General features: G+C 41.5%; 1 protein-coding gene across 2 annotated transcripts in view; it reads left to right on the top strand.

Annotated features, from left to right (window-relative positions):
- The first annotated feature begins 3,050 nt into the window (after positions 1-3,050).
- per2 (period circadian clock 2) overlaps positions 3,051-14,607 on the top strand; it is a 33,979-nt gene continuing 22,422 nt past the window's right edge. The window contains exons 1-2 of one of the 2 annotated variants that reach the window (XM_085253690.1): positions 3,051-3,240; positions 10,168-10,733. In XM_085253690.1, the coding sequence (XP_085109816.1) occupies positions 10,285-10,733 (449 nt within the window). In that variant the 5' untranslated portion in view covers positions 3,051-3,240; positions 10,168-10,284. The remainder of the gene's footprint in view (positions 3,241-10,167; positions 10,734-14,607) is intronic. The other variant, XM_085253691.1, reaches the window with a different exon arrangement.

Raw genomic sequence — 14,607 nt, 5'->3', positions numbered from 1 at the left:
ACATTTAAAACTTGGCACTGCCTCACACAGTCAACCTGTGATACGTTACTGTAAACACAGAACAGGAAGAAATAATATCACAGTGCAAGCATCAACACAACCACAAAATGTGTTTAACTGTAAGGATTTACAAGTTAAATTATAATGTAACTGGAGCAAAAGCGAAGGGTAAACATGAATGTTGGTCTCGACCACTAAGACTTTGGGGCAAAAGACAAGTCAACAACCACAAGCGATGTACAAAAGAGACCCCTGAAGGGACATTTTAACTTTGATGATTTTGAATTGCTTCCTCCTGACTGTGCTAAGAGTTGTTACTGGGCAATATGAACATTTTATGCATTTATGTATGTAAAATTTGAATCATGTCTTGCTGTATAATGGACTAATTACTATGTAAGAACCAGTATATAGATATACTTTATTTACAAGAGTCTTTTCAGCATGAGTACAAGCTACACGTACCACCAGTTTGTTCACCTTTCTAGTACTGGGCTGGACCTCCTTTTACCTCCAGAAAATCCCCATTTCTTGATGGTGCAGATTTCCTATGGTTGCTGGAACATTCCTCAGAGATTTTGATTCATAAAGATGTGATAGCGCCACTCAGTTGCTGCAGATTTGTTTGCTGCACATCCAAGAGATTAATTTCCTGTTCCTACTTATCCTAAAGGTGATCTGTTGGATATGACTGTCATATTAAATAAACCAGTTTTAGATGTGTTGAGCTTTGTGACATGGTGTGCTACCTGTTGGAAGTAGCCATCAAAAGATGGTTAACGACAATACGCAGATTGGCTGTGGAGTGCATCCCACACACCATCACACCGCTACCAGTCTGAATCAGTGATACAAAGCAGGATGGGTCCATGTTTTCATGTTGCTTATGCCAAATTCTGAATGTTCATACTATTCTTCATCTGGCTGTTGCATCAGAAATCGAGATCACCAATGTTTTTCCAGTCTTCTGTTTTGTGACGTGTAGCCTCAGTTTCTTGTTCATAGCTGACAGAAGACCCAGACAGCAGACCCAGACTTCTGCTGCTTTAGTCCATCTGCTTCAAGGCTGGACATGCTGTTCATTCAGAGAATGCTCTTCTGCATACTTTGGTTCTAACATGTCTGTGCTTGAGTTTCTGTTGCCTTCCTGTCAACTTGTAGCAGTCTGGCTATTCCTCTCTAACCTCTGACATCAGCAGGAAATTTTCACGCAGCTGCCACTCACTGGAAATGTTCTCTTTTTCACACCATTCTCTGTAAACCCTAGGGATGTGTGGAAAAAAACCAGGAAAATCAGAGTTTCTGAAATACTTAGAGTAGGTCATCTGCTGCCAGCAACCATCCCATGTTTAAAAGTCACTTAGATCACCTTTCTTCCACATTCTGATGCTCAGTTTGAACTTCAGCAGGTCATCCTGAACATGTCCACATGCTTTAAATGTGCTCAGTTGCATGACTGAGATACTTATGTTAACAAGCAGTTGAATGGATGTATCTAATAAAATGGCTGGTGAAAAATGAGGACTTGTAAAATGTTTAGGTGCATTATTATTAAATAAGAAATAAACTGGTTCCTATATAGCACTGTTCTATTCTAACTGAGCACACAAAGCACTTTTTTATATAAATCATGCCACATTCCCTTGTTTCTATGCTTTCTATCTACCATTCATACAAATTCACATCAGAGAGAGACTTGGAGTTAGTATGTTGCTCAAGGATATTTGGCACTGGAGAAGACAAGGAGTGAACCCCCAGCCTTCAGCTTAATAGGTGACCTGCCCTATCTCCTGAGCCACCTCAACACTTATTATTATTATTATTATTATTATTATTATTATTATTATTATTATTATTATTATTATTATTATTCCATCCACCCATTCGCTTCCGCTTATCCTTTTCAGGGTCGCGGGGGGCGCTGGAGCCTGTCCCAGCTGTCATAGGGCGAGAGGCAGGGTACACCCTGGACAGGTCGCCAGTCTGTCGCAGGGCCAACACACAGGGACAGACAACCATATTATTATTATTATTATTATTATTATTATTATTATTGTTGTTGTTGTTGTTGTTGTTGTTGTTGTTGTTGTTGTTGTTCTTTTATTATTATTTTTTTTCTTTTTCTTTTTTTCCCCCTATAGCTCAGTATCCAAGTCCACGATATCTAAAAAAATTTTTTTTTAAAAAGGCAGAAAAAAACTACATTCAGCCACAAGAGGGACAGGTCGTCCTGCAGAGAGTGTGCCTCCCCAAAGAGCCCTGACCTCAACATCATCCTGTCATTATATGAAGAGACAGAAGTGAAGAGACCTGTGTGTATGCCTACCTGAAGGAACGACAACTCTGAGAGGAACGGTGGTCACACCAAAATATAATTATCATTTATTATTTAATTTTACTGCTTGAGTTATGTGACTAGTCTGCAAACAGGAAAAACAAAAACAAACAAATACAAAAAAAGAACAAAACCTGCCTTTATATCTTGATACGTCATCGTCAGATGATTTTGCACAGTTCTGTGTTACGACATATCTTAGAAGCAGCTTCAGCGACAAGTTCCCACTTTTTTATGTAAGGGTGACTGTAATTAGGTAACAGCCGCGATCAATGAGACCTTGGGTTATATCACATTATTTTAGGAGAGTCAAGGAACTTTTCTGCTTAGGCGAATGACTGCGCACTTCAGCCACATTGGTCATACGCACACTTGTATAACCGTTTAGATAACAGTCGGCCGCTCTGAGCCGCTGTGAGCCAACCATCGCCACTGCTTCATTCACCGGCAGCTGCGTCGTAGTGATTTGCTCTCGCTTCTCTCACGCCGGCAGTAGCCGTGGGTTTCCACGTGAAAGCGGTGACACACTTATATAAAAGGAGTGGCATAAGGGGGGACCAATCACAGTGCGGAGCGGCGGTTGGAGCCCCGCCCGTGAGGGGGCGGCTGGCGCTGATTCGATGCGAGCGCCGTGACGTAGAGACCGACAGGTTCGTGGGCCAATGAGCGAAGGAGCTGGAGGATGGCTGTCGAAATGAGGTCATTGCCAGCGCTGGAGATCCAGGGCAGAGTCCCGGTGTGAGTGGGAATCAGGACGGGGTAGAGGGCATCGCTGAGAGACGAACGCAGGGCTGTCGGGACCCGCTAATCATCGCAGCACGGATCCAACCGCAGAACTACACCAGAGGCCAGCCTTTATTTTTCCCGGAGACACCCGGAGCTAAAGACGATCAGCCTTCTGTCAGGTTGGTGGGAGTTTCTCTTTTCTATCTTTCTTTGGTGCGTAAGACGCTGCAGCGCTTCTCCGGGTTGTAGAACGTGTAGGGGTGAAGCCGACTCCACTTTTATCCAGCTGTGCTCTGAATGTGTAAAAAGGCTCTGCTGTGGGATCGCGGGAGGTGAAAGTTGCATAAATGTGTGTTGCCGTGGGGGTCAGGAGACTCCAACGGGACACCAGCTGTGCCTATGTAACAGCGGGAGCGGAACGAAACTCGCCGCACTTTAAGGTGAAATACCGGTGGTGGCCTGCGCTCAGAGGACCTTTAACATAAGGGTTTAATCTGGCAGGTATTTCACAGCGGCGGAGATGCATAGGGCAGCGATGGCAGAGTCGCATATGGCGCACTGTTTGTAGTGTCACTGACACATGAAAACTCCTGACGACTTACATAAAGAGGCTACTGCAGCAGCACATGGCAGAAGTTCACACGCAGTTCCTATTAGAAAACCTCTGGGCTGTGCGCCACGCTTTTCTGAATAGGCAGAGTCAGGCTGCTGGTATTCGCTACAGTGAGACAATCCTTATATGAAAGCATTCATTCATCTTCAACAGCAGCAGCAGCAACAGAAGTCCTTACAAGGGAGACTGGAGAGAAAACAAAGTAAATGCTGATTTTTAATTTTGCTAAAAGAGGATAAAGACAAGTCAAAATGCGGCATGCAAATGTGGATCATAATTAATGGAAGAAGTGTCTGCGTGGAAGGCTTAATTTGGGTGTATTCACCTTGCCCTTTGTGACTGAGGAGGGAGGAGAAAGATGAGTGACGCAAATAGGGCTCAGTGGAGATCTCATTTATGCATTTTTGTTTTACTGTTGCAATAAGAACGGTTGCCTTGGCACAGCACTCCCTGCCCACAATCGCAGTGGAGCAGGAGATGAATTTGCAGATTTCTTTCTCTTTTTTTTAACCATATGTCACTCGGAGTTTATTGTTATGATAAATAGTTAAAAACATCTTAAAGCACACAGTGCTGTAGGACAGTCTAAGGGAAAGGTGCCAAAGCAAACGTGCAGCAGTTTTGATGCAGTCGTGCTGAAAATAGTTGGAATTTTCTGCTTGGACTCTGGTGGTCTACAGCAAAGAAAGTCTTAGGTGGTCTCTGCAGGTGTGCGCGCGCGCACTACGAGTCTTATTTACCGCAAGTTTTTGAGCTGTCATCAAGGACAGATGTAGGTCAGGGAATTATGAAATAATCCCAAAGAGCGACTGCAGTCATGTCTGCACGTGAGTGGAGTCATGGTGCATACAAGTCATTGTTTTGCACTTTTTTGCATGCATGTAAGAACTGAGACGCTAAAGTAAAAACATACCATCATATTAAAGTGTGCAAGACACACCATTCACACACTGGTGGAAACCCCCACATTAAATCCATAAGACTTCAGACTCCTTGAGACTAAATCCTTTAGCCTCTCTTTTAGTACTTATAGGTAGTTTATAAATTAGGCTTTTCAGCCTCCATCTGCTAATTTAAACATGCAGTTAAATTTTGTGGTAACACAAATGATGGTGTAAGAACTTTGCCTACAAAAACAAATCATTGGACAAATATCTTGAAGTGGTGTTTATTTTTTATATTAAGCTTCTAAAGTCATTATTGCATCATTGTTTCAAGGGCAACCCCATGAATCTGAGGTTCTCAGACATCATGAGGGGGGCAGAGTGCCAGAAACACTTTGAGAAACACTGCCTGTGTGATAATAATGGAAATGTAATGGACTCCTTCTGCACGATGCACATAAATCTGCAGCTACTTCTGTGCAGTTATACGAGTTGTTTTGAGTCCAATTAAAGTGTAATAAACATATTAATTATCCAGTTGTGGTGTGTAAAGATTAATTATGAATGAATCCTTAGAACGTCTTTCATTTGGCACAGTTGTGTAATCTGGTGCTGGTTATTTCCCCTAGAAAAGATGAATTACATAAAAATCACACGAAGGGGAACGTAGTGAGCAGATGGCACAGAGTATCAATGAATGTTATGAAATAAAATTACAGCTTGATATGGAGCTGTTTGTAAAGCTAGAGCATTTTTGATCTTATGGACTTTTTCATATTCAATTTCAAGTCTAGCATGCAATATGCAGTAAGGAATGGGTAATATGGTTTGTTTTTTTTGGTGAGAGTTATTATGATATAATCTCAGGTTCCTGTATAGGTAGCAGTTAAAACATCTGGAAGTCAGCTGGTACTCACAGTGTATTACCAGTACGGTGACATTTGTACCTAACATAGTGGATCTTATTAAGTCTTATTGTTAGGATCTCAGGTTGGAAGAGTTTTGACTTTTTAAACAATGAGTCTGTTGGGGTTTTTTTTAAGTCAGCAGCAGGAGGTTTTAATATTTCTGGTAACTCTGAATAAGACCAGCAACAAAACAGAAAAAAACTCTAAGAAGGACCAAGGTTATCTGGAAATATGTTGCAGACAGTCTGTTTTTCCAGCCGTCTAGGAAAACTGCGGTGACGACTAGAGCGATGAATAGATTCAGGGGGCTGAACACATGTAATCAAATCTTAATTTGCCACCTTAATTACAACCTTAGTTTTAACGTTTTAAGCTCTAAATGGGACATTTTGTCCTTGAAGATTCAGAAAGGCCAAGTGAGCATCGTGTTCCCGGAAGAATCTGATTGCATTAAATGGATTGAAAGTGTTGGCGAAGATTTGCTAATACAGAGGCTGTAATTGCGTTATGTTTCTGATCTTACCTTGTTTGTCACCTGTTACCTCGTCTGCTTACCTCAGTGGAGGATATAAAGGCTTCCTGACCGCTTCCTTTGACAAGAACTGCATTGTAACTCAAGCTTAATAGTGTCACTGCCTGTGTGTATTGATTATGCAAAGCTGGTGAAAGATAACCAAAAGATAACCCTGCACAAATGTCACGTGAGGGACGAGTATGAGTCAAGGTCCCTGCGAGCTTACCCAGTTAAAAATGATGATTAGTTTCTTAATGGGCAACAGGAAATCCATTTCGTTCTCTCCTCTGCTTCCTTGGCAGCTCAACTGGATGGAAAAGACCCAGTTAATGACAGGAAAAAAGGAACAATCAAAGATGCTGAAGTGGCCTCGGGTAACCTTGACTACAGAGAAGAAACGGACATCCATGGGCTTTTTTGAGAAACGATTAACAGGTGGTAGGCCAAGAGTAAATGCTGAAAATGAACCACCGTTAATGACTTTTATTGCATGGGTTTATTGACTCTTTCTTGTTAATTGTCTTTTACGCAAATAAAAATTAGAGAGGGGGATCTATTTTGAGTAAGTCCTCAGCTTCCATAAACAAAATAGTGTAGTGTAGAGCAATAAATTACATAAACTTCTCAGTGTTGCCAGAGTAGCTTGGATTGTCATTGCTGGACCATCATGTACTATGTAGCCTACTTTCAGACATGTGACAGGTCTCTGTTCACATTCTTAGCCTTCCATCCAAATAAGAATTTGATGGAGTGTATTTTATGGGGGCCTTGATCCAAAAAGCAAACAAAAACAAAAATGCTTTCACATTCTTTACACCACCACCTCAGTTTCTGCTCTTAGATGACAGGAGTGGTGTTCAGTGTGCTCTTCTGCTGCTGTAGCCCATTGACTTCATGACTACTCTTCTGTATACTTTGGTTGTAACAAGTTGTTATTTGAGCTACTGTTGCCTTCCAAACCAGCTCAAAGCAGTCTGGCCATTTCCCTCTGAGCTTTGGCATCAGCAAGGTATTTTCACCCAGATAACTGCAGCTCACTGGAAACTGTCTGCTTTTTGACCACTATCTGCAAATCCTTGAGCAGTCAGTCTGGCGCCAACAATGTGTTATGCTCAAAGTCACTTAAATCACCTTTGCTCCCCAATTCTGATGCTCAGTTTGAACTTCAGCAGGTTGTCTTGACGATGTCGACATGCCGGTATGCATCGAACTTCTCTTATGTTATTGGCTGATTAGATATTTGCATTAAGAAGCAGTTGAATACCTAACAAAGTGAAGAACAGACAGTTAAAGCAGTCCATCTAGTCCAAGGAGAATATTTTTGAGGATGGATGAACTTTCTCTCTCTTAGCTTTTCTAAGTATCTGATCCTGCTCGTGTTTGGTAACCGTCTCTCTTAGTATCTTTCTCAACCGACTGTCTGCTGGTATTGAGCCAACTGGCATGATAATGAGCGATAGAGGTCAATGTTTGGTAGGTAGTTGGCAACCAGTGCGAACTCCTGGACTTTGTGACTGTTAGAAACATTGCCAGTCAGCTCTTCAACTTTGGACCAGACTTGCTTTTGCATTTTTTGCTTCTGCAGCAGCGCCTGCAAAAAACCCCATCCATTTAACTAAAACGAACTGGTCAGCGGTCAGTGAAGAATGTTCAGTATGTACACTATGTTGGGTTTAACAAACTCTTTCATTTATAATGTCCGATGTGCATCATGATGGACTTTTTGTGTGAAAGGAAAGACTGAAAAAAAGCCACAAAGCTCATCTCACTTTGCAGCGATGACAAGTCATTGCCAAACTCACTGCTCCAGTTAAGCTTGCTAAGCAGTCTAAAAACTACAACACAAGTTGCTCACTTGTCCCTTAATTGTCCCTATTATTTGGCTGTACGTTGACCCAGTTCACAGAGAGAATATGCCTACTTCACAGCATGTCAGGGATATGCAGGCTGCTGACTGCCAATTGCTTTCTGCCATTTGAAAAGGCCAACAGAGCTGCTCATTATTAATGCAAATACCTCAGTACCCTTGACAAAGTAAGGATGACTGTGTGATGTTGCGCAATCGATGGGCCAGCCCGATTTGCAGACAATCACGTGCACACATGCAATAAAAGTTTAGTAAGTGATAACGTTTTTAATGCAAAGTCAAGAGGTCAGTGTTGCAACCTTCGCCTTGAACTCTAAACTGCTCAATGAGCCAAATTTTTCTGTTTTCTTTTCTTTTTTTTGTATCTTTAATAATATTTTTGTGTGAATTTGAGAAACTGAGTCGCGCTGCTTGTGTGGTCCTTGTGTTTTTAGTTGTATCGTGCTTTAAGAAAAGTATCAAATCCCTCTGCGCTTGCTCAATTCTTGTCAGTCATTCTGTCTAATTTGACCTGTGTTCTATTTTAAGTAAAAGACAAACAGATGATGGTCGAACTTATCGATCAGGTGCAACGTGAGTAGAAAGTAGGACAAATCTGCAGTTTTAAAAACCCATCAGAAACAACATGAAAAACACATTTTTGTCAAGCCAGCAACTTTTTTGTCACATACTGTACACACACACACACCTTTCAAACAGGTCATTACCAGATCAATAGACAACAAACATTAGTGACATCCAAACACCTGCCTACGTAAAAGTCGTTGCACTTCTATGGGCTTGACGTTGAAAAGCTAACTCTGTGAGGCTAAATCCACTTCTGCTTCCGGGCTTAGTGACTTAAGGAGGGCATAGAGCTGCCGTGTGTCTTCAGGCTGAGGAGAATATAGACATTTTCCATTGCACGGCTGGGGAAAGGCATTCTAGTGACGAGGGAGATTATTCCTGGAAGGCATCCAAGACTAGAGGTTAAACACGGGCACAGTGTGGCTTTAACTTCAACATGCTGCCCAGAAACAGAACTGAGTGACTGATAAGATTTTATTTGAATGACTGTAAATCTCAAGTTTGAATATATGTTTTGGGAACATTCATCTTTCTTTGACTAAAAGGAAAAAAAAAACAATATTTGAACTTAGTTTAGTGAAAAGTACTTGCACACCAAAGCAATCATACAAACCATGGGTTACACTGCATCACTGTGCGTAATTAGTTTAATTCTGTATCATTACAGAGTGAAGCAGCACATACTGCCTTTTTAATCTGCCTTTTATACCATTTGGTCTTGCACATGTCATACACGTGACTCTCACAAAGGTTCTCACCTGACTGATTTGACTGTGCAAATTCTCTTGTAAATTTCCAGTCTTTAGCTGTGATTCAAAGTGCTGCCCTTTAGAAAGAGTTTCGCTGCTGATAAATCAATTTCCAGAAACGGCCTGTTGAGGGAAAAAACTTTTAGCCGCTTCTTCTGATCATAGCCATCACCATGGCCTTTTTCTTGTTTACTCCAAACACGACACTGTTGATGTTCTCACCGAGCTCTGCGTCACTTACTGTAACCAGAAGTAATTCCAACCACCAGTATTTGGGAATCTGGCTTTTGTACTGCATCATTATTTAAAAGAGCACAGATTTTGCACAGTTTGTCAAAAAACCACAGAAAACAGGCCAAAGCCCCTTCACTGTTGGCCTGCAGTGTATGATGGCATTCAGCTTGTCTGGTGTTTCATGTGTCCCAGAGTGAAAGATCCTTTGAAAGGGTTGGTGGGCTCACATGGGACAGGCCTGCTGTTCTTAAAGGCCACGCTGTCTGTACCACAGAGCCATTTTTACAGTACATCAGAGAAGAATCTGCAGGGCTCTTCACAGGTCAGGGGTCAAAGAGCACAATGTGCTCTGATTTCATACCAGACAACGACGAGACAGCTTTTTGAATGATGGGCGCAGCATTGATTTGTGTCTCAAAGACTTTCTAAAAATATGTTGTTGTTGTCTGCAAATGAAATGCTGGTGGGTTCTTTATGTTTTGACTAATTAAATGCAAATTGCGTATGGTTTGGAGTAATCCTGACCAATCTCGCAAGCATGTGTTTGACTGACCTTGCTTCACCCAGGCATCTATTGAATTCAATTTCTGTTGGCATTAACAATAATATAATAGCACATCAAAACTTAGTTGACTCAGGGGTTTTTTTTTTCCACTATCACTTCATTCCATCATATATTACCCATTTATTTACATATAATGCAGTCATAAAATGTGGAATGGACAAGTTTTACTTCATTACTAACATGTGTACTCTCTTTCTCTCCGCAGATCAGTCCACTTCTTCTTTATTTCCCTCGGCTATTACCCTTGTAAAAATGGGGTAATTGGGTTTTTTTTTTATCATCTAGTAAACTAACCTGGAACAAGGCCTGTGTAGATCTCCTGATGTCAGAAGATTCAGACTCCAAGCCCTACTGCTTCCCAGGTTTGGAAGATCAGGATGGAGTCTCGAGTTGCAGAGCGTCCACTTCATGCAATTCTATCCCAAGGGGGGACTCAGGGTGCAGCTCCATGGCACAGCTGCACCGTATGGGTGCCTTCAGCCAAGGTAGGCCTGACCTGGGCCTCCCTTCTGAGGGCAGTGACAGCAGCGATCAGGACCCTCCCGCTTCACCAGACAACCATCGCAAGAACGCTCGCTCTCGGTCACTACCCGAGGAGGATGTGGAGATGAAGAGTAGCGGATCGAGCGGGAGTGGGACCGAATCACACGGCAATGAAAGCCACGGCAATGAAAGTCATGGAAACGACAGCAACGGCCACGAGTCGATGGGAAGCTCCACCGGCAACAGCAAGGACTCGGCACTGCTTGAATCCTCTGAGAGCAATAAGAGGTCAGTGGTGGTTGTGGGAATGATAAAACCATTATGAGGGTTGCGCTTCGTCTTTGCATAGTAGCACATACAGACAATCAACCAAAGTACTGCGTCTTTGACAAGTCTTTGGCTGGTCTGACAAGCCAGCAGTAGGAGATAATAAATGGGGTCAAGACCTGAGGTTGCTATCTCGGGAATCTGCAGGTAGTTCAACAAAAAGAATGATCACAGCAGTCTGTGTCTGTGCTTACAAATTACCGTAGCAGCTGATAAATGTTTTTTCAAGACCCCATTAGATAAAAAAGAAAATGCCAAAAATGCCAATCCGAAGATAACACCAGCTTTCCTCATGGGAAAAACTGTGCTGGGTTATTTATGCTCTTTCCTTTTTCCTTTTTCCTCTTACGTAGTTACGTTTGCCCTTTGCTAATGAGTGACAACAATCGGCATAAAAATTGACCATCAACATGTCACAGTCATAATAAATGCAGTTAGCAGCGGCTGATGCATCCGCCCCCATTGGCTAATGAATGTAGATGAGTGAGTGAACCAAGGCTTCAGTGATGGCTGTCGTGCTCTTCGCCCCAGAAGCCCAGTTGAAATGTAATTGTACACATCCTGTTTGTCATAAAATGTTACGTTGGGACTTTTGCCAAATGAGGATTAATTTGACATTATTTAGTGTCACCGCAAACATGTTCTCACTCCCTAAACTAGATCTCATTGCCAGCTCACATTGCATAGAAGTGAGTCATACTAGGAGCAGTTGGTGTCTGTTTTTTGCACTTTTTATAAAAGAATCCAACTTGATAAACATGAGCTGATTTCTATGTAGGACACACAAAAAACATGTTTTGGCAAGATACGTCCATGTGCTCCACGCTTCTGTTCGTTCTGGAGTAAACAGGTTGAAATGCAAACACTTGTACTGTGATGCTGTGTGGTTAGTGTTTAATTATAAAGGCTATTTTCATGAATTGTGAGGTGGTTTCAGCTTTATGTTTAAAGATGATCCTCACGAGAATTTAAAGGGTAGCATGCTGTGTGTTTTTCTGGATTTATGTTTACAGATGTGTTCTAATGTTCACTTTTCTCACTCTGAGTGAGAGTTAATGTTTGCTTACTGTCCACGGCACACCTTAAAGTTTAACTTAATGTTCAGTCACATCACAGCCTTAGTATCTGAAGAGTTGTTGGTTACGGCATTTCTCAAAGAAAACTTTAAATGACTAAAGTACGAAAAAAATTTTAAAATCCCCTGCCTCTCCACAACCGTGCAGACGTGACTTCATCATGATTTAAAAAATGTTCAGACGCAGTGCAGCCTGCCCAAGGCATGACTACAGCAGTGGAAAAAATAGCAGATGGGTTGTGTCATGCTCGCCAGCTCCTTGACATTTCTATGGCAACAAAATGTTTGTCTTTGTTTACTGGGTGGCGCCGGCCAAGTGGAAGGCATTGACGTTATACTGCCTCACTTTCAGCCTTGACTGGCTTACCTCACTTGATCTTTTCACTATGGAGTTTTTTTTTTTTTATTTGTTTAAAAACCGCTCCTCTTCCTGTCCATATGCGCCTCGCACGCAATAGCTCCCTCCCTCAAAAAATGCTATTACTTTTTTTTCCTCCCTCTTCTTACTCACGCCGCTCTCTTTATTTGAACTTTTAACCTTTTGTACCAGTTTTTTTGCTATTTTTTTCCCTCAGCATCTAAAAAATACTCCGTCTTTCTCTGTGTTTAGTACCTTGCTACCTGCATCTGTTGCTCTTTCTCATTCACCTTCCTCATTTAAATAGCAAAATTTAAGTGACAAAAGGGGGTTGGACATTTTGGTCCTTAGTGACACGGCGGCATCACACATTTGCTGCAGAGTTGTCAGCCTCACATCCATGATATGGATACCAACTTACCAAAGGTGCTCTATCGCACTAAGATCTGGTGATTGTGGACGTCATTTGAGTACAGTGAACTTATTGTTACGTTCAAGAAACCAGTGTGAGATGATTTCAGCTTTGTGTATTCAGGTTGGCTGTGGTATTTAAATGATACTCAGTTGATGCTAAGCAGCCAAAAGTGTACCAAGGAAATATTCCCCACAATTTACCGTCAGCAGCCTGATTCGCTGATACAAGGCAGGATGGATCCATGCTTTCATGTTTCACTTGTTTACTCCAAATTATGGCCCAATCATCTGAATGTCTCAGCAGAAATGGAGACTTGTCAGACTGGGAGTCGTTTTCCTTCTGTTCAATTTTGGTGACCTCGTGCAAATTTGAGTCTCAGTTTCTCATTCTTAGCTGACAGGAGTGCAACCTGCTGCTGTAACCAATCTGCTTCAAAGTTCAGCGTGTTGTGCATTCATTCGCCTTCATACCTTGGTAATGAGTGCTTATTTGAGTTATAGTTGCCTTCCTATCTGCTGAAGCCGTCCTCTGACATCAACCAACAATTTTCACTCAGAGATCTGCTGCTCACTGATTATTTTCTCTTTTTTGACCATTATCTGTAAACTCTAGAGATGATTGTGTGGAAAAATCCCAGCTGATCAGCAGTTTCTGTAATACTCAGACCAGCCTAACTAACAATCATGCCACATTTAAAGTCACTTACAACACCTTTTTTCCACTTTGTGATGTTTGCTTTGAACCTCTGCAGATTATCTTGACCATGTCTGCATGTCTAAAGCTTTGAACTGGTGATTGGCTGATTAGATATTTGCACGAACAGGCAGGTTATCATGTGCACCTACTTAAGTGGCTGGTATTTCACCCCATATTTTGTGTAAAGAGTAAGAACTCAAGTCAAATCATGCTTCTAATACACTGAAGCAAAAAATTAATGAAAAGGGGACAAAAGTAAAAGCAGTTAATGAATAAATACACACTATACTCTCTCTGAGCCTGTAGCTCCAGGCTCAGGTCCATCACTGGTCTGTTAGACAGTTTCATGTTGTGAGACCTGCAGGAGTATCCTTCAATTTTCCCCTTTAATATCCCACTTTATCCACCTGTGATGCTCGAGAGTGAAGCAAGGAGGGGAATGTACTTCAAGTAATAGTGTTATATGTGTTAGAGTAGGAGCAGACATTTGACCTTTAAAAGCATAGGTGTGAAATTATTCGTACAGCCAAATCCAGAAGAGCCACTGTTATGTCACCTGTCCTTTTTCTCCTGCGACAAGTCAAAATGTCTTCTGAGAAAAAGTAAATCTTTGTCGGCTGATATAACTCAGTTAACAGCCCCACATTTTAGCGAGCGTGGGTGACTGCCACCAGTTCTTCAGCTTTTAACATTTCTGTCGAGATTTATATCTACCAGACATACAGAGATAAGCCAGCACGCAGATTTGAAGGAAGGGAAAGTCCAAAGTAAGAAACAGGTTCACGTTTTAGTCTTTAACAACTCTGGATCACAGTGCATCAAATGTGTAGGACATGTATCAAAATGCACCAATATGAAAGATATAAAAGATATATTTTATAAGTATTTATCGCTTAGTGTGGACAGGTGTTTCCATGTATGTATGCAGGATTTTAGACAGAAAAAGGTTAAAAATCTCCGTTTGTAAAGATATTTACTTTCCATCAGTACTCCAAAGAGGAAGTCAGTCAGAAATGGGTCTAAAATATATTTCTTTGGAGTAAATAGTTTAACTATATAAAGAATCTGCACAGCTATCAGTGAATGAATAACTGTTTGACAAAAGGCTTTGAATAGAAAATTGCATCCCTACAATCACTCTCTGTGTAGGGGTACGTGCGTCACGTCTGCATACTCCTCTGTAGAAATAATTACCATGTAGTGCCAGAACTGGATATCACTCGTACACTGCTATTTTAATCAACTCCCTAAAAAAGAAAATCAAATTTTTAAGTCACATTTCTTGTTGTCT

Source organism: Mchenga conophoros, linkage group LG18 (genome assembly GCF_057382185.1).
Source record: "Mchenga conophoros isolate Kocher_MC1m ecotype Shallow Benthic linkage group LG18, M_conophoros_male_GT1.1, whole genome shotgun sequence".
NCBI classification, from domain to species: domain Eukaryota; kingdom Metazoa; phylum Chordata; class Actinopteri; order Cichliformes; family Cichlidae; genus Mchenga; species Mchenga conophoros.
This window is presented reverse-complemented; position numbering and strand designations above follow the sequence as displayed.